We start from the raw sequence: 20,167 nt of genomic DNA on the forward strand, positions 1-20,167 counted from the left end.
TAATACAATTATTGTTTACCTCTAAATCCCCAAACACATGCCCTGCATGCATTATACCCACAATTAAGACACATTACCACCTTAGTAATATAGATTTTCCATGACCCAACCATTACAGTGAGAACTGAGCTAAATATTCACCTGGAAAGGCGGCTGAGACAATTCTTGCTCAGGGTAGGGGGCGGGGTATGGGGTGGGTTGTACCTGGGAGAAAGGTAAGGGATGGGTGGTATGGAAGCTACCGAGGTTAGTCTGAGATGTGAGAGGGCTGCCCTTCTGCTGGGACACTGCAGAGGACATGGCAAGAAGTGGAATAGGGAGCGCCACACTGGGCACGTGCTGAGGTGTGGATAGAGGTGTCTGAGGGGTGCCGAGAGAGGGTACAGAGGGCAAGGCAGCATGAGGGGTCAGAGGAAGGGAGGGATGGTGGGGTGAAGGTGAGAAATGGGAGCTAGATGTAGAAGGGCCACTGCTGCTGTAGGCACATGGCAGAGGAGCTGGGGGAAAGGGAGAGGGCATGAGGCCCCCTGTTTGAGCAACAGGATATGGTGAGGGAAACTGGGAAAGAAGGGAAAATGATATAAAATGAACAAAGACAACCAGTCGATAGAAAAAACATTCACACAGGCCCTTTATGTATGAACCTTCTAACCTATACTAGCATTTGAAGGATGTTTCTACCAAAGTCTCTACCTTAGTTTGATCTTGTATTTCTAACGCTACCACAACGCACCTGTGTGCTGATCTGCAGGGGCAGGAGTGGAGGAGGAGCACTGGACACTGACTGTGGAAAACTGGTGGATATGTCAGGAGGACTCAGGTGAGTTGTAGGCTGGTCAGCAGATAACAGCTGAGGGAGAAAATCAAACATTTGTTGCCCACTGTCACTGGAGAGAATAAACTTTGCGACGGTAATACAAACTGACAAGTTGTTCAGATCTAAAGGCTCCACTTTAATAAAAGCAAGCTGCAGGGCAGGTAGACTCAATGCGATTTAATTATTCTGTGGGATGTGCAGTGTTATGTACTGTAGCCTGGAGTTAAGTTATAGGAAATGATGGCTGTACCTGGGGCAGGACAGCAGCTGGTTGGAGAGGGCACTAAATGGAAATGGGAGGGAAACATAAAGCACATGAAAAGCTATCCATGCACGCGCGCGCACACATGCACACACACACGTACACATGCACACACATACACATACAGTAGGCTTACATAAAGAATAATTTAAAATGGGACATTAGATGCACTTTGTGGCCACCTCACACACATATACCTTTAGAAAAGTGGGCTTTCAGATTGTCTGCATGTTTTAGTTGACACTGAATGCCCTGGTAATTACTTTGAATGTTAAATAGGCATTAACAGCTATTATTAATAAACTCCGATTGGGCTGCAAAGACTGACTTCCAAACTGTCTCCTCTGCTTTTTGTGTCTCACTAAAGCTGTTGCCAGGGCCTGTCGCAGTTAGGTGCATGCAGTACCTGCTCCTGGCTGGACTGGGCAGTAAGCTGTGGCTGTAGAGTGGGGGCTGCAGCTGGGAAGCTCTGTGCTGTCTGTCTACTCTGGTGCACAATAGGGGCTGGTGTAGCTGGAGCAGAAACTGTCTGTCAGAAACACATAAGAGAGATCAAATTTCATTGACCCTGTTTTCAGGTGCAATATGACACGGTAATGTTTGTATGTTTGCTTCAACAAATCAAGCTCAAGGTTAAAATGTTCAGTGTGTCAAAGCAGGGGTCGTTATAGAGAGGCAAAGTCCCTCCCTTCCCAGTGGCCCCCATGGGATCTTAAAGAGTGGCGCAGGGATGATGCTTTTTTCTGGGGGGAGGCCGACACAGAAGTTAGCACCGCCCTGGTTCCCTCGACAAAAAGAAACTACACTATGGTCACAAGACTTTATCATCACCGCAACGGGGCTGTAAAGCCATGTTTAGCGTGATGACATCCTGTAGTCTCATTTAGCAACTTGATAGCAACTGCCTTTTTGAAGACACATAACGGCTTCAAAATTACCATGTGGGGTATTTACTGATGTATTTTATGTCACTGAACAAAACATGAAAGTCTATTTAGCTTGTGTTAACCACAGACCTTATTTCAGGCATCTAACCAAAGCCGCGAGACAAGGGGACCAGAGGCGCTAAAGTGCTAACTCATTTCCAAGTTTTAGGACTCATTCCTGCACCACTCTATTTCAGAAAAAAATATGTAGGGTAGTCAGTGGAGACAAATAATTTTGTGCCATAAAAAGATCACTTTGCAACTCAAGAAAGTCACAGTTTGTCACAGGTTTGTCGTAGAGCCATTTAGTTTTGCGTGAAACCGCTCAGCGAACTTCATCCCCCGTCTCGCACAATTAATGTCACCAACACAAGCTAGTAAGCCAGCTCAGAAAATTTGCTATGTTCCACACGCAACTGTAACATTATCTGACCTGATGTGTTTTATCCAGTGACCCCTGGTCTTTTTATAAGCTGGGAAGCAAGAAAACAAGCAAGACTTGTTGCTTGTGTGAGTACATCCCGTTACAAAACACACTGGCATCGTAGCTTCAGCGAAAGAGAACGTTATGACATCACTTACACACCTTGTGTATTCTCTCTAATTACGTATTTTCACAGTCTTATACTTCCACAGTGTTATGACTAACTGTGACTTTCTTAACTTGTGTAATTCATGGCACAATTTAAACCGAATCAAAAAATGTTTCCTTGAAACTTTGGGCTTTAAGATATATTTTCTCTACTCAGGTGGGTGTGACAGAGGTGTTACCCAATCAGCAGTGACATGTATATAAACTAAACAATTTATTTTTTTAAATTTCTCACTTGCTTTAACATTGTAAATGTTTACCATGCCAATAAAGCCCCTTTGAATTAAGTGAATTAAACTCTGCTGTATTAAAAGGTGGTGTGCTTGCGTAACACAACCAGTTCAACACACCCCGATTTTGGTTAAATAAATGTTGTGTTACGTTTTGTTGGGGCTGAATGCAGCCGAGGTCGGTCCCATGTTGTTCCACCGACAGGAGAGACATTGCCTCTTTATAAGCAAGAAAGTAGAGGGGGATGTTTTAAGGACCCGGCAAGGTTTAATGAGGCAAGCTAAAATGGAAAAGGGAAGTTATAGTGTTGATCTTTCATCACCTACACTGTGCTAACACTTTATTTTATACACACTCTTCAGCAATGTTGTAACCCAACTTATCAAAGACAGTGGCCTTATTTTGGATTATGCAGGAGCAGAGACTGGCTGTTGGGCTGGTTTTGCTACCAACATGGAAATGCCAAAGCGAAGCAGCTGGCAGAATCATTACAGGTACAGCAGGCTGCTGCTATGGCAGGACTTTGTCTGCATAAAGCCTCCTTCTCTAACCTACCAGTGGATCTGGTCCGCCTTCACTGTCATGTGCTGAAAACAGCTGATTCCTGTCCAGATTTGGGCTAGAGAAGAGTGGGACATCCAGGCTCCACCTCTTGTCTATATGCTCAGCTACTGAGGAGGCAGCACCCCCAACTTCCCTGTGGCTGTGCATCAGATGACTAGCAGAGAGGGTGGGGGAACTGGTCCTGCGACCGACGATGTGTTGGAGACAGTGGTTGAGAAGAGTGAGATCTCCACCTTCATACAAACTCCATGGGGGCGTGACGTGTGAGGGTGGGGAGCGATGTGAAGGTGAAGTCACCAGGGTTGGTTGACTGTGTGGTGATGGGGGAGAGGGTGAGGCCAAAGGAGAGACTGGAGGAGATGTGGGTGAGCCTGGCTTAGAGAGTGGATGAAACTGGGCTGCTGTGGAGAAAGAGCGTATGTGTTTGTGCTCCAGAGACCCACCCTGCCTTGTCTTATCCCTCAGTAGGAGAGACATGCAAGCCTTGCAGTGGTGGCGGGGCTGTGGGCTGCGTGGGACGCTCAGACAGTGCTCTGAGGGAGGTTGTAAATTCAGGGGAAGCAGAGGTGACCTGAAATGACTTGCTGAGTCATGATGAGAGTGTTGATGTGGGGTTAAGAGAGGAGATAATAATGATGGACTCTGGGCTGATGTAGAGGATAGAAAGTCTGGAGGGTGTGCTGAGTTCACTGTGCTTTTTGGTGAAAGCAGATCCTGTGACGGACAGGGGCTTGTATTCTTTGTCTGAGTGAGAGAGTGTGTGCAACATCGTAACACCTCAACCAGGGAGGCGCTTCCACGCCTAAAACACACTGTGCTCTCAGTGATGAGCAGGTTGTCATGACATACAAAGGGATCACTGTAGTGACGCTGATCAGGTATCGTTCCAAAAAAGAAAATAAAAATGTTATTTCAGAAAAGAACTCAGAAAACAAAACGAAGGATTTAAGAAAGTTGCCACAGAAATAAGAAATGTTGTCACTCACTGTTTGAGACTGATAAGGCCCCTGGTGCAGTTGTGCTGCGGGCTGATGATAGGCCCCAGGATGCAGCTGACCTGCAGGTTGCTGGTAGGCTCCCTGGTGCAGCTGAGGGTCAGGAGGACTGTAGATCACATGAGCCGAGGAAATGGGCTCTGGAAGCGACTGGTAGGTGCCATTTTGCTGATTGTTTAGGTCATCTAATTGCATGGTAGAGCTCACTCCGCTGTCAGCTGTAATAACAGAGTTAATAAAAGATAATTCACAACGATGCCCTCTGCAGGGAGGACAGACAGAGAGGAAGGACGGGGGAGGGAGACAGTGGAGTAGCATCTTATTAAAATTCAAAAGCTGGGTGATGATGTCTCATTGATGATTAATAGGTGTTACTCAGATGCTGCAGTCACCTTTTCTTGTTTACATTCACAAATAATTTAACCATTGCAAGTCATAGTCAGTGCCATTTCCTGTTAATGGATGAGAGAATTCTAAGGGCCCTGACACACCAAGCCGATGGTCGACCATTGACCAATGTCAGGATGTTGGTGAGTGTCTGTCACCCTAGTTTTTGTGGTGTGTCATGCAGAGTTTGCACTAGTCAAAGAAAAACTGAAGTGATGAAAGCAAACAATTAGCTAAAGTCAAGAGAGAGTGCGAGAGATTAGATAAGATTATGTTTTCAGCCGTTGAGCTCTTCAGCTGAAACAGCTCATGATTGTGATATCGTGATATCCTTTGATCTGCCAACATCAGGTTGTGTTGCTAATGTGCTAACTGGCTAACCAGCGTATTGAATCCGTTCTGTTGGTCTTCTGGTTTCCCTTTATGAATCATGAATACAGACTACCATCACCTACTGCTATGGAGAGTTATTTCCTTTCATGCAGGCACAAAACATATGTGCTAGCTGGCTACTGACTGTAGTCTACGGTGTGTTCAAGTGCAACTTCTTGGCTGAGACCAATGACTGTATATGAAATGGACAATGTGTCTTCAATTCCTCCCACTTTACAAAAATGAAGCCAAAATATCCTCGATATGTCTGCTGCCATCTTGTGCTGGTGACGTCAGTTGGAGCCAGAGCCTGAACAGTTGTTATTTAAGCGGTATTGAGTTCCTGCTCATACATCAATTCAACCTATCGCAAGCAGCGTTATTGATCACGAGCATACCGACTGGCACACACAGCTGTAAATCATGACTTCAAACCTTTTTATAGCATCAAATAAGTATTTAAAACCAAACATTTAGAAAATAACTACCTAAAATGACAGAAACCATTGTGTACTTTGAGATGGCCCATGTCCCATCTGCTAACATGGAGGGGGCAGGGTTTATGACCCATACTGCAGCTGGCCACAGGGGGGCGAGCAAGACGTGGGGTGGGTAAGCCTGGCCTAGAGACTTGACTAAACTGGGCTGATGTGGAAAGAGTGTGTATGTGTGTGTGTCCCAGGGATGCATGCTGCTTTGTCTTGACAAGATGGTGATCAAGATGTTTTGGCTTCACATTTGGAGAGCTGTCACATCATCCATCTTATATCCAGTCTATGGCCGAGACACAGAGGACGCAAGGTGACGCAACAGTCTGGCTCCGTCGCCACTAATTGTTTGATATCGGCTTGGTGTGTCTGGGCCTCAGTAGTAACACTGAGGTTGTATGATACACGATACATTCATGTTATATCCAAATGCAGGTTCTCACATGTGGCAGTCATGGTGACTGGCACGGTGCAGATCAGGGTCTGCTGCTCCCCCTCTTGCTCCTCATAATCTGTCGTAACTAATGTGGGTGCCTGGGGTACAACAGCACCGGGCACTTGCAATAGGTTCTGCTGCGGCTTCTTCACAGCTACATCGCCATTTGCTGACGAGAAAGTCCGCTCCCTCCGCCACTTGATGAGAGCCACGCGGTCCCGGATGGACTTCCCGACTATCTTCACATCACAGTCCAGGAAAAAACCCGATTCCACCTACAGGACAGAGGTAAGATGCTCACTGCAGCTCAGAACAAACCAAATTTGTAATTCAAGCCTTATGTGATCAATCAACAAATCGACATTCTTAGCATGGAAGAGCAAAGATCAACTGATCAGATGCTCTTGTTTCAATCAATACAGTACACTCACTCAAGGATATGATTGCAGACATGATGATGAACCAACTCCCAGTTACAGTACACTGAATTCAAAGGGCCAAGGATTGTGTTAAAGACAGCTGCATTTTACAAGATACTTCTGTTTCCAAAAACCTATGAAGTGGAGTGATACTAGTCCATAACTGATATATTGAAAGCACCTTACTGTATTTTCTCCCCTGTACCTTTGTGTATTACTGTGATTATACCACAGCCACTTATCTGAGCCAAAATGTGTTCAATCACCATTCAAAGTTAGTTTTTAGCCACTGTAATCAATGAGAGTTAGACCTGTTTTATAAATGAGAGTTTACTTGTAATGCAGCACAAAGTAGTGTTGTTGCTATGGTTACCTGCAGCTTAATATTCCTTACGCACTGAATAAGAGCTATTTTTGAAGTGTCAATGGGTTTTAACAGACACAAGCCAGCCAATCAGAAATGGGTATTTTCCAAGGCTATGGCCGAGTCGACAAATGGGGGTGGAAGAACACAAAGTGTGACCTGGCCAGAACCAACAAAAGCCAAGGTCAAAAGAGAGCAGAGACATCCAGACCAGCCTAAAGGAAAAGGAATCGATCCGAGGAACACTTGGTTAAGCCTGGTCTCTGACATCTGACTGATACCAACTTAGTAAGAAATACTAACAATAAAGCTAGCATCAAAGAAAAAGTCACAGTCAACAACTATTGTCTGTGTATATTCAAACAATAAAACAATTCATTGAGTACCTTAAAGTGGAAAAAGACATGTTGTTTCCTTTAGCTTATCATCGTGAGTAATCAACTTTACTTTTATAGCGCCTTTCTAGTCTTCCGTCCACTCAAAGCGCTTTTACACTACATCACATCCACCCATTCACACACACTTTCACACAGGTGGGCCGAAGCTACCACACATTGTGCCACCTGCTACTCAGTAACCATTCACACGCACTCACACACCAAAGGAACAGCCATCGGGAGCAATTCGGGGTTCGGTATCTCACCAAAGGAGATTGGGCGAGATACCGAACTCAGAGCGGGTTGTCCAGATTAGTGGACGACCCGCTCTACCTCTGAGCCACAGTATGTAAATGTTGATTGCACAATGTAATGGCTGTAGAATAATGACACCGTCAGTGATTAGATTGGTTCCCTGTAAACTAGGGCTGCACAATTAATCCTAATATTATCAAAATCACAATATGGCCGAGTGCAATATCCAAATTGCAGGAGCTGCATTTTTCTGGTAAAGCTAAAATATGTCTCAACATAGCATTATAAATGAATCATCAAGGTGCCACAGAGATGCCTCGGCCTTCAAATCTTAATCCAGACATAAGGGATTACGCTTGTTTGGTACAGACCCCAGGAAAAAATGTATTTGTTGATGTATTTATTCCACCCAGAAGTCCTGATTGTACAATCATGTTATTCAAATCGGCGTTCTTGCTGCACTACATTGTTGTCTACTGTGTGTCTTGATTGTATGATGGTTGTATCTGCTATGCAGCTATGTCGCACTATGTGCCCAAAACAAATTTATTTCTATGGGTTTATTTTTTAGTAAAAAATTAATGCAAAAATTATAATTCCAACTAAAGTCATGACCCAAATTGCAATCACAGTATCAATCAAAAATAATTGCAATATTATTTTTTCCACATGTTGGGCAGCCCTACTAAAAGCTTCACTTTCACTGTGCAATCCTTTCTGCCACTGGGTACGATCTCCCGGGAAAATGAAGGCTTGATTTACGGCACGAAGGAAGAACGTCAACCATTGCACAACCAAAACAGGAAGAATCTAGCACTTGTGTTTTTCCCAAGTTGCTATCGGTAGCTAATCCTCTGTTACCAAAGTGTATCAATGTAAGATCTTTGCTGTTACTCTCCCCAGTGGCAGAAATGGCAGACGGTTGACAACCAAAGTAACTGTGGAAGCTGTGGCAGGTTTTAGGCTCTGAGGAAAACAGAAAGCAATCCGTCTTTGCAACAGTAGCGGCAACTTGGAAAACACTAGATGGAGAGAAGTTGAAAAGTTGCCTCTTTCCACTTTAAAATATTTGTTTACCATTTCTTGGGCAACAACCTCTGGGACCTCGTTCACCAAGTCGAAGGAAAACTCAATGGCACCAGTGTCCTTGTATTTCCCCTTCAGCTTTTTAGTATCCTCAACCCACAGCTTCAGAGCAATGGATGATTTCTTCCCATCATCGTCTTCATTCAGCTCCACCCTCACGCCTGTGTCCTCTGCAAAGAAGGCATGGTTCAGGAGGTCCTTGATGGAGTACCTGCAGGAAATACACAAACACCAGCTACTGCCTTGGGCTAGAGGTCACAATGATAGTAACCTGACCTAATGATGCAAAACACACAAACACACCAAACATGAGACCCAAATACTGGCATTGACGTCACACTGCAGGAACAAAAACAAAACAGCACCTCTACCTTTATACCAAATGCGTCATGAGCTCTGAGACAAACAGGTCAGATAGGTCCCGCTCCACTTACCTTTCCTCCCATCTGTGGCAGATACATTCACCAATTATTTCCTTAATTTCTGGGTCACTGACTTTGCTGTAGCTGGCAGGTTTCACCCCCTGGAAAACAAACCACCATTAACATGTCTTAAAACTCAGAACAGCAGTACTTAGTGTGCGACTGCACAGTATAGTAAGTACCGTCTGCAAACATTAATTACAGACTCTCCAAAACACACAGGAAGCTACTACTGCCCAAGAGGACTTTTGGGGTGCTAGAACGATTAGCCTGGTGATCATTTGATCCATGAAAAAACGAATAAAATTAGAATTATTATTAATTATTATACTGTAAAACTGTGATTAATAGCCTGGGCTGTTATTTCCTTCAATCACTGAACTCCACTAGGGTTTATTTGGGACAGGCCCTTAATTCATTTTACACAAAACTCTTGCTCAGCAAATATGGGAAATACAATCAAATTGTTTATTTAAAGCAGCATGAATATTACTTGTACAAAAATCAGGCTACTGAATATCACAAATCATTCATTTGATCGATCTCTGACAGACAGTGCATCAGAGGGAGAGTTATGATGCGTGCACCCGGCATACCAACACAACAGCTCTTTATCCTGTTAAAACAATACTCACAACTTGAATTGAAGTTTATGAAAAACCCTTTTAATTTTTCTGATCAGAAACTCTTACGGATTAAATAATAAAAATAATATATATAAATAATCAAGGAATAGACAGATGTTCGAACTTAATGACCCTTCAGAGGTAGGGAGTCTTTCCGCCTCTCTTGTGAATCTGAATAAATCATACTTTTGTGCTCACGGTTTCAGTTAGATGAACTCTATGATTGAATTGTAGAGAATCTAACCAAGCTAAATATGTGTAGCATGTCTATACTGACAAAAATTTAAGCATTTATATTTGTTATGTGCAGTTTAAGCAGTTAACTAATGTTAGTTCAAGCAAGTAGCTGACGACTCGTTGGGCTTCAAGAGGTTTTTTATCCAAAGAACCTCTATAAATGGCAACCAGACCCAGCATCTAATTTAGACCTGTATTTATTTGTCAGAATGTGTAGCCATACCCGGCTAGTAAAAGAGACACAGTGTTTAATTGGGACTCAGCTTTTAAGTTAAGTTGGTTCATTGTGGGAGTCATTTATAAAGTAAAAATACAAAACATTTTCATTTAATTTAAAAAAAAACAAAAACGTTTTCTTCTAAAAAATGAAAAGTTGAACTCCAAAGAAATAAAACACACCCTTCTCCAGTATAATGCAGTGACAGCCTTACTTCTCTGGTATGACCAGACAGTAGCTTGTGTGTCCTATGTAAGCAAACTATAAACAAATATTGTTATGCAAAGAATATTTCTGAGTTACACTGAAAACACATGGAGCTGTGGCTCACAGCAGTCATTACATTTTTCAGCAACTTTTCATGTGTTCATGTGTTTCTGGTGGGAAGAAATTCTCTGTTACAAAGGTCAACATATCACAGGATTCTGTTTATTGATTGGCCTAAAGGTTTTCACTGGCTACAATTTGCCACCAAAACTTAAGCTATCCCCAGGTTTTGCTTTGGCTGCACTTCGCCGCAGAATCAAATAGCTGCAGCTCACTGTGCTCGGAGCGCACGCCGCAGCTTCCAATAGACATTGCATGGCAGCTTGCCGCAGGCCACACATAGTCAGTTTGCTAGCTTACATACAAGATTTGAAGACTTGCTGTTACTTTGGTTAAATGTGGTGGGCAGGTGTCATCAGTTTTAACATTTTAAAGTCTGTGTGGTCAGTCCGTCTTTTGAAAATACATATTTGATTTATTTTGTTACTACTCAAAACAGTTGCAACAGCAATAAGTTTAACAGCTTTAAATGTGAACTCACACTGGTGACTTTGCGGTAGATCTGAGCCGCGTTTTGACACTCAGAGTAGGGATATTCTGAGGTGGCCATCTCCAGCATGCACATCCCAAACGCGTAGACATCCACAGCCTCGTCATAGTGCTCCTCGTACATCTCTGGGGCCATGAACTCTGGAGTGCCTGGAGAATTAATGTAAGAGAGGAAGATAAATTATAAAGTCACATGCAGTTATCAGAGTGTCATTGTATTTCAGTGGGATCAATACCAGCATCAAGGACTGAAACCCAACACGGCTGCTTAATCGTGGCTCCAAGAATTTAGTGATCACTCAAATGACAGGCAGAAAAGAAATGGTTCAAAAGTAAAAAACACAAATGTCGGATGTTCTGCGCGTCTTTAACTCAATAATATGATGTTACTCTTTGAGCACTAAACTACTTCGACCAAACTTTGGAGGGCTTAAAGGGTAACTTAAGTATTTTTCGACCTGGACACCTTTTTATCATGTTTCTGTGTCCAAGTAACTACTGGCAACAACAGTTTTTGAAACTGGTCCAGTAATGAAAGAGGCCGCTACAGCTGGCAGCAGCGAAACAGGCTGCAATGTAACCACTGGGGGCAATTGTGCATTGTCAATTTACATCCACTTAAAGTTTGTTTTTGCCACTAACAGGCTCAGATCATTATTTTAAGTGTCTGACAACATTATGGAAAGCATTCCTATAGAGACAGACCTTTTTGTTTCAGAGTAAGATTTTTGTTTAACCAGAAACAGCCTCAAAATCACCATCGCAAAACCCACCAGACTCCATTCAAATAAACAGTAATTTTATCATCGTAAAAAACACTTCATTCAAAGTCCACAAAAACAAAATAAAATCACAAAAGCTGTCTTGGTTCGTCTCTCCACTTTTCCAACAATAAGCAACTCTGGTTTGGGTTGAAATAAAACCTTATTCACCCAGTTAGATGTGGAAATATGCTGGCTCTATTCACACTAAAATTGCTGCTTATTTAAATGGAGTCTGGTGGGTTTGGCAATGGCAATTTCAGGGCTGTTTCGGGTCAAACAAAAAGGATCTGACGCTTTAACACAAAGGTCTGTCATTGAGGGTGCACAATTGCCTCAAGTAATTACACTGCAGCCTGTTTAGCTGCTGCCGACTGCAGCCTTCTTGCTCAGTGCTGGACCAGTTTCAAAAACTGTTGCTCCCATTAGTCACTTAGACACAGATAGGTGGGAAAACAGGGTCCGGGTTGAAAAAAGTTACTCTTTAAAGTGGACACTCGTTCTTCTCATTAAAATCAGACACACTGTAAAAATATAAGCCACTGGTAGGATTGTGCAACTGGAAGGATCTAGTCTTTTGCAAAACAACATATAGTCTTGTATTTTCATAAAATGTGAACTGTTATCATTTAAAACAGCTCATGGAAGAACTGCTTTTGAAACACATAACACACAAAACATGATTTTGACTTTAAAGCAGCTACAATCAATCATGTCTCTTGTCAGTGTTGTTTTTGGCCACAGCTGTTTTTACTGAAAAAGGTCTGAAAACACACTGTACTCTACCTGTCAACCAGCAGACAGTAGACAGACAAAGTTAGCGACTGTAGCATTTGGGAGCTAAAGGGCCAGATAAATCCTGTGGGAGTTGGTGGAGACCAAAACAGAGCTAAAAGGAGAGTGAATATTGGTCTCACATTCATCAGGTTACCAGTCCAGATCAATGCTAATGTTGCTCCACATCAACAAGTATATAAACTTAAACAATGAAAATGTGCACATGGAAGAAGTTTGCCCAGTCTGCCAGAAAGCCCTTCCTAGCAGAAACCAAACCACGATTTTTTTTCCTGCCCTAAATGTTATACTACTCAGAAATAGTTGGTTATTGTTTGTAAACAGCATCCCTAGCAAAAGCCAACCCCTGTCTAAGGCTCAGCAAAGGATGTTTTTCCTGTGGCAGCTGACAAAGATAATGATGGTGCAATTCCACACTGCCATCATTGAATCCATCCTCACCTCCTCCGTCACTACCTGGTATGCTGCTGCCACCGCAGAAGACAAAAGGCAGAATGCATCCTGTCCTCCGCTCTGCTGACAAGGTGATTGGCTGCAATCTTTTGTCTCATCAGGAACTATACAAGACCCTGAATGTGGCGGACAATATTGTGGCCGACCCCTCCCACACTGGACACAAACTCTTTGAAACACTTGAAACACTCCCCTCTGGCAGGAGGCTGCGGTCCATCAGGACAAAAACCTCACGCTACAAGAACAGTTTCTTCCTGACTGCAGTGGACTCCCACTGACATGCATTCTTACAACCCCCGCCATCTATATGTGTTACATTTAAGCACATCTTGGACTATTATCTTTGCACATTTGCATATCTGCTCTACTGTAATGCACATCACCTGCTTAATATTTTTGCAGATCCTGCACAAAACTATACAGCTTTTTTTTTTTTATCCCTGAAACAAATATATAGCACATATTTGTTACGTTACAAACTTTTTAAAAGTATCTTGGCATTGTTCACTATAATTTTTCTATTCTATATTTAAGTTCTTGGGAGTTGCAGTACTTTTATTGTATGTTTAATGTATGCATCAAAAACCAAAGCAAATGCATTGTAAGTGAAAACCTACTTGGCAATAATTCCTCTTCTGACTGTGATTTCCACTCTGCGTTTTGCCTCACTATGTTTGCATTTTTCAGCACTGTGTCTGTGATTTTCACAGCCTCCTCTTGGATGTGTGCTGCTAACAGTCTGGTACCTGGTCGCCACCTTTATATAAAGTCCCAACCTCACCTGTGCGCTGTGCCCAGGAACGTCTGGAACACAGAATTAATAATAAGAAAATACAGGCAGAGGGCAGAGTCTTGTGCAGATACATACACCACCATATACTTCTAGCGGGTTATAAATGATGATGGAGAGGGATTACTTCTGTATGAGTCTATAAGTTGTTCTTTCCGGACAGAAAGCCCTCTTGGCAAACTTCTCCCAACAGCTGTTTGAGTCTCAAGTCTTGTGTGTGTTGCAGGTTTAAAATAAACACTCTGATCGTCACATTTCAATAAACACACAGTAACTGATAACTAACCAATAACACTTTTAGCAAAGGAGGCCCTCTTCAGTGTTGCCAGGCCCAGGTCTCCGATCTTGACCGAGCCTGTGGGCCCAGTGATGAAGATGTTGTCACACTTGAGATCTCTGTGGATGATTGGAGGAGTCCTTGTGTGGAGGAAGTGGAGGCCTTTGAGAATCTGCCTGCACCAGCTCCTCAAAACTTTCGGCTTCATCACCTTAAACCGCTTCAGATACCTGAGGGAGGATAGAGACGTTCCAGCTGTCAGAGACATTGCTTTTTCAGTAATTGGTAAAAGACATATTGACAATCAAGGTCTGTCCCTATGAGTCACTGTGTTGATGAAATGTTTTCAATGAGCTGTTCCTCTGTTGCGAAGCATTATTGCTTTCATTAAGCATCAGCTGCAAACACACAGTCAATATTAATCTGGTGACTGTGCTGTTCTCAACTAATCTCCTTATTTTGACTGCCTGAAAACTTTTTGTCATTGTGTTAATTAAGTGTTGAGCTGAAAAATGATGCTAAAATCACGTTTCTTGTTTTTTTAAAAACAAGAACTATATATTCCAATGTCAGTCTCTACAGTCTGGCATTAGATTGACTGTATTGGTGTCATTCAATTTGTATGAAACTTGATACGCATGCTGTAGACAGTCTAATGGTCCTTACTGTAAGGTTCTTTTAAACTGACTGAAAGAAGAAGCAATAAGAGACTAATATTTGTATCTTACGATCAGTGATTTACTGTTGAGTATGAGGTTGCAAGATAGGCTAAGATGAGGAACATACCAAGACAACTCAAACATACTAATGAAGAGTATTATAGAGGCTGTATTTCATATTGACTCTCACGTTTTTAGTGTCCCTGAGGTCATTAGCTCCGTCACCAGAACGATGCACTTCTTCCCTTTAACCGGTGATTCCCAGAAGTCATAAAACCGCACGATGTTGGGATGCTGAAGAGCCTTTAACATCTCTGCCTCCTCTTTGAACCTCTGTCTCTCAGCTTTGGACAGTTTCCGCTCCTGGGGAAAATCGAAGAAAGAAAGAACATTAATTTTTAAAAATGAGAAATAATGAATTCCACGTTCATCCTCTTATTATTTTTCAGTGTTCTGCAGCCTTATCAGAGGAGAAGCTCAGAGGTCAATTTGTCCAAATTTAACATTGTCAGTGTTTTTCTTTTATCACGCTGTATGGAAGAGATACAAGCCGTTTTCAGCCTCCTTTAAACAGTCTGGCGTTACTTCAGGAGTGGAGCTGTGTTAGAGCTGCCTGTGGCTCATGTTTGGAGTGAACACAACCTTGGCATTTTGAGTGAGTAAACATGGGGGTCTGAACCGTTTACTCTTGTTTTAATCACTGCTGTAAAACACACAGCAACAAAACACCTCATAACGATGACTGGAATCCTGACTACGTTTCCAGAGAAAGTAAAATCCTTATTTAATCTGATGTTGTCATACAGAGACAGACACATCTGTCATGACAGATAAACAAAAGATTAAACTGCATTTTTTAATCAGTAAATGTCAAATGTGCTGTTAGAAAAAAGTGGAACAAAAAAAGACCATTAAGACTTTATTACGGCAGGCTGGAGATTATTATTTTCTAACACAATGTCGATCTTTGATGGAAATACTGTGTGCAATTCTTCAGCGTTTCAATCGTACATCTTTGGGTACACCAGCCAGAGTGAATCCATGTATTCTGGATCAATATTTTGGCCCCTGCCTTCCCTGAACTGTTGTATAAATAGTAAAACAGCTGACAGTGAACATCCTCTACATTTGTTTCTCTCCAGTCTAGCACGGCAGATAAGGCCCGATGGCCTCAGCCACGACAAATGCTGAATGACCTCTGGATTTTCTCTACGGCAGTCTCAGTACACACGTTGTAATGGTGACAATGAGGGTGTAGTTAGTGTTTTAACTGTCTGTGAGGCACAATAACCTCCTGTACATCACTCGGCATTGATTATTGATTGATGCTGGGGAATTGGATTTCATTCACAGCCCATATAGTGACCTAAACGGTGTGCAGCAGCCTCATGCGGCTTAGTTTACGAGCAGCGTCGTGAAGGATACGCCTCCTGTCTTTATCTGCCGTCATGACGCTGATCCTGTCTGAGAAGAAATACATAACACGTTGTCTCATCTCTCTGTTCATATTGTCCGATTTCACAGGTAGTTTGCGAACAGATTATTAATGATTCTTTGCTGAGATAGGATCTGAGCAGGGTGTGGCACTTACAACACAGAATCTGCTTCACGCAATGCTTTGCACAATAATTTTTTTAAATTATAAATATATATTTACAGCACTGGCATTTGTATCTAATGGAGTGTGGAGACAGTGTGGAGAAGACACAACGCTTCAATTAATATGATGTAGACCTCTGGTTATGCAGCATATCAAATACTACAAGTGCTACTCGCTGTCCTGAGCTGAACCCACCCTCTCCCTCTCTCCTCTCTTTCTGTCTTGGTGCAGAGGGCTGCATCAGCAGGATTCACTCTCCAGACACATCTGTGTGTGTTATACACCACAGGGGTATAAATCCATGTTTAGTGTTCATTACGAAGCCATCAAATAAGACAAATACTGTCCGACAGCGAGACACAGATCTCAAAGAGGGAGAGCGTTTTGGCATTTTTACTAAGTCACATTGCATAAATTGCTAATTTCTGGTAAACAACTTGCTCAGCAGATGTTTGATCGTCATTTAGTGGATAAATAAGTAACAAGACTAGCGGCTTGGTTCGCTCGACACCAGACTCAGGCTACCCTCCGAATCTGATTTGTAAATCCATCTGTGAGCATCTATGTTTTCTGCTGTCTCACTCTTACACACACACTGTACACAGACTGTAAAGGCACACTGGCTTTTTGTGAGCGAGGCACAGAAGGCCTCACCACCGGGGACAGAACGGTTGCATCATCACTAGAGCTCCCCTAAGAACCTGCTCAAACACAAGTACATGAACATTTACACTTACTGTACGGATCATCATGCCTTTTCTGAGACATAAAAGAGTGCCCTTCCTCTTGAAACTTTAGTTAATAATCTAAAAGTGTTTAAGAATACCAGCATCTCTTTCTTCACAAATTACAAGATTAGATTTTAATTCGAATATGCCAAATCAAATACATAACTAAAACAAGTACATAAACAAGAATAGCCAGCAAACATATTCAGAAAAAAGCATATATTATATGTCTGATAAGGCGTAAGAAGTGAATCAGGTGCATAATGACGGGCTCCCTGTGGAAATTTTGCATGATGTGGGATCCCGTTTTCGACTTCGTACGAGAGCTGGACTTTCCACATATTCCTGAGTGATTGATCATCTATTTTACAGACATTAAATTGTGATGTGACAGGCAGTTGTCCGGCCATTATACTATGTTTTAGTATTTAGTGTTATTTGTATCATCATACACGCATTTCCAAATATTTTTCTGTTTTAATTTTATTACTATGTTGTTTTGTTCTTTGTCTTGCTCTGGGCACTGATTTGGTTTGGAGTATTTGTCTTGTCTTAGTCCCGTCTTGGTTTTTTATTGTTCTTATTTTATTTACTTTTTTGTTGTGTCACTATTGGATTGACCAAATATTACTGTGTTTTCTATCTGCTCTATTTGGAACATTTCAAGAAACAGATTTAATATTTTATCAATAACATTATTATTAAACAGGAAATACTGGAAAAAACTGTAGGAAAACTTTAAATCCCTGATGATGATGTGAAAACTGAAGTGAGTGTTTTACTCCTCTACGAGCAGCACTGAGTATTACTCAATCTTGTGTTATTAAATTCGAGGTGCAAAAGCAGAGAACTGAGGCTGAAATGTGGGATGTAACAGGAGATAATTCATTATCTCGTCACAGTCAATTGGATGCTCACTTTGTTGATTCCCGCAACGACTGATTGAAGTTTCACGTCCAAACGAGCCTCATTACATGTATATTACACTGCGTACGTTATCAAAACAGAGAACTTCAGTTTCATCCTTAGCCCCGGTGGAATCTATTGTTGCCAACACGAGCTGTGAGATAAGCACAACATAATTGTGATTTAATTCCACGTCTGACCCTGATTGAGCTGGTCTGTGATTTGTATTACTTATTCCCTCGGGCCTGACAGGGTGAACTTGGATTCTGCAAGAGTGGGAGGAAAAAAAAAAGAAGCATCGGCACTGTTCGTTCTGAGGCCGCACTAAATCTATAAAATCCTGCTGCAGAGCTGCGCCTCAAAGTCACAAACCTTATTCTCACTGTGATCATTTAAAGCAAATTAGAGGTTCAGAAAAAGATGTGGAGGTGCTGACTCAGCCTGAACCAGCTTGTTTTTTTGGGCCTTAAAAACGTCGTAAACCCAATAGACAAATACCTGCCAGTGCACTGACTGAAATAAAGCTGATAATGAAGGTTTGGTAAAAATGTTCATCATGTCTAGGAATCTAATACCTACTCCACGTCTCTGTCTACTTGGGAACATTAATGTTGGTGGTTGGTATGAAAGGAAACTCTGTGATCTTGCATTTATTGCTGCAACAAAAATTATTGCTGTCGGCTGGAAGGCCTCTTACCCTCCGACACCATCTCAGTGGACGTCTGAGATGTCAGGTTATGTCCCCCTTTGTTATTTATTTTATAAAATCAAAGGAAGGCTGGACATGTATGATAAAATATGAACTTCACTGATTTCCTGTAAAATTGCTGATTTGGTGATCTGTCATTACTGAGTGAACGTTTGGTGTCCTTATGGAGTGACCTCATACTATGTATTGTTTGTGAAGTTCTCTTATTTGAGGACCCATTCTCTCTTCGATCATCTTAATTACCAATTGTAATATTTATTCTTTTTTGTGTGTTTAATCTGTAGCTGTACTCTTAGCATTGATTTATCTTGTCCGGTCTGCTTCAGTGTATTCCATGTGCAGATAATAAGTGAACATTAATTGTTAAAACAGGAGGTCATTTTTGTTTTGAGTTAGCTTGGTTATTTTATTGTACTTTTTTGTTAATGTGAAAATGCAACAATTGTATGTGGACTTCTATTGTATGTCATATGAGTGTAAAATGTTGTATTTTATGTTGTCAAACATTAAAAATATTGTAGATAAAAAAAGTTTGGCGAAATGTTTGCTGGGAAAAGTAGCATAAAAACTGTTTTTGACTTTATAATTTGTTAAGAAAATACTTAGGGAACTACAATAAACATGTCTTCACAGGAATCTATAAATTCATAAGGACAATGGCAACTGTAAAGGGACAGCAAAGACATCATCTGTTGAAACAGAAGCTCCTATGTAACCAAGGAAATTATGTTTTTCCTCACATATCAGAAACTTCTGTTTTTTTAATTTGAGTCTGCACATGTGTCCACAGTTAAAAACCAGGTGACCATGCTTCTGTTTTATTGGCCTATATGCATAACCATGTCCTGTCAGTTATTCGCTCTGGACGGACTGTTAAAGCTTAGCACGTTTTGAGCCCTGAAAGGGCAACCGCTGTCTACAGGACTGTCTGCAGGCTAATCTGTATCACATGGATGCCATCTAAACTGATTACCACATACTCAGATGAGTAATACAGTGAGCTGTCACTGCTGTGAGAGTTTATAATAGCTCTGTGCTAAGATTCTAATTAAACAGTGGTCAAAATAACAATTAAAGTGTCCACAGGTTACCTGCCGACACTGTGCAGTACGGCAGTGGGCAATTCAGTTAATTCAAGAAAGTGTACAGAGGAAAAGGAAAATACAGACGTCTTGTTAATGTGTGACACAGAACTAAATGACGGTGATGAAAACATGTAGGCTGAGTGTTACGAGAGGGGAAGCTGGTGCAAAAAGTATAAAGCTACATGACAGACAGTCGCCTCCTCCTCAGTCTGCACTGTAACAATACTCTGAAGGATAGTTTTCTTCAGTTCCCCAGTGAGGACAAATATTTCAATGATGGCTCATTAACAGACACATTATGGAAAACAGAACGCGGTATCTCATCTGGGTGCTGTATGCCGCAACACTTCTGCAATATAGGATTATAAAAACAGTGGAACATATTGATGAAGAGCCCATTAACAATAAGAAAGTAGCACTGATGACTGGTTCGTCAGTTTTACTCTGCTCCTGAACTCACTGAACCTGAGAGAGGAAGAACCAAAGACAGGAAGTGACCTCAATAATAATAATCA

The 20,167-nt window shown here is 41.8% G+C and overlaps 1 protein-coding gene across 4 annotated transcripts in view; it reads right to left on the reverse strand.

Moving 5' to 3' along the window:
* The window catches only part of wnk2 (WNK lysine deficient protein kinase 2), a 40,457-nt gene that overhangs the window by 18,021 nt on the left and 2,269 nt on the right, over nucleotides 1–20,167 (reverse strand). For 2 of the 4 annotated variants that reach the window (XM_050038696.1, XM_050038694.1), the window contains exons 2-12: nucleotides 14,815–14,987; nucleotides 13,975–14,195; nucleotides 10,882–11,039; nucleotides 9,006–9,094; nucleotides 8,563–8,782; nucleotides 6,078–6,345; nucleotides 4,379–4,605; nucleotides 1,486–1,608; nucleotides 1,068–1,100; nucleotides 734–850; nucleotides 142–558 (exon numbers count right to left, since the gene is read on the reverse strand). In XM_050038696.1, the coding sequence (XP_049894653.1) occupies nucleotides 142–558; nucleotides 734–850; nucleotides 1,068–1,100; nucleotides 1,486–1,608; nucleotides 4,379–4,605; nucleotides 6,078–6,345; nucleotides 8,563–8,782; nucleotides 9,006–9,094; nucleotides 10,882–11,039; nucleotides 13,975–14,195; nucleotides 14,815–14,987 (2,046 nt within the window). The remainder of the gene's footprint in view (nucleotides 1–141; nucleotides 559–733; nucleotides 851–1,067; nucleotides 1,101–1,485; nucleotides 1,609–4,378; nucleotides 4,606–6,077; nucleotides 6,346–8,562; nucleotides 8,783–9,005; nucleotides 9,095–10,881; nucleotides 11,040–13,974; nucleotides 14,196–14,814; nucleotides 14,988–20,167) is intronic. The other 2 variants (XM_050038697.1, XM_050038698.1) reach the window with 2 other exon arrangements.

The sequence above is a fragment of the Epinephelus moara genome, chromosome 24 (genome assembly GCF_006386435.1).
Source record: "Epinephelus moara isolate mb chromosome 24, YSFRI_EMoa_1.0, whole genome shotgun sequence".
NCBI lineage: Eukaryota > Metazoa > Chordata > Actinopteri > Perciformes > Serranidae > Epinephelus > Epinephelus moara.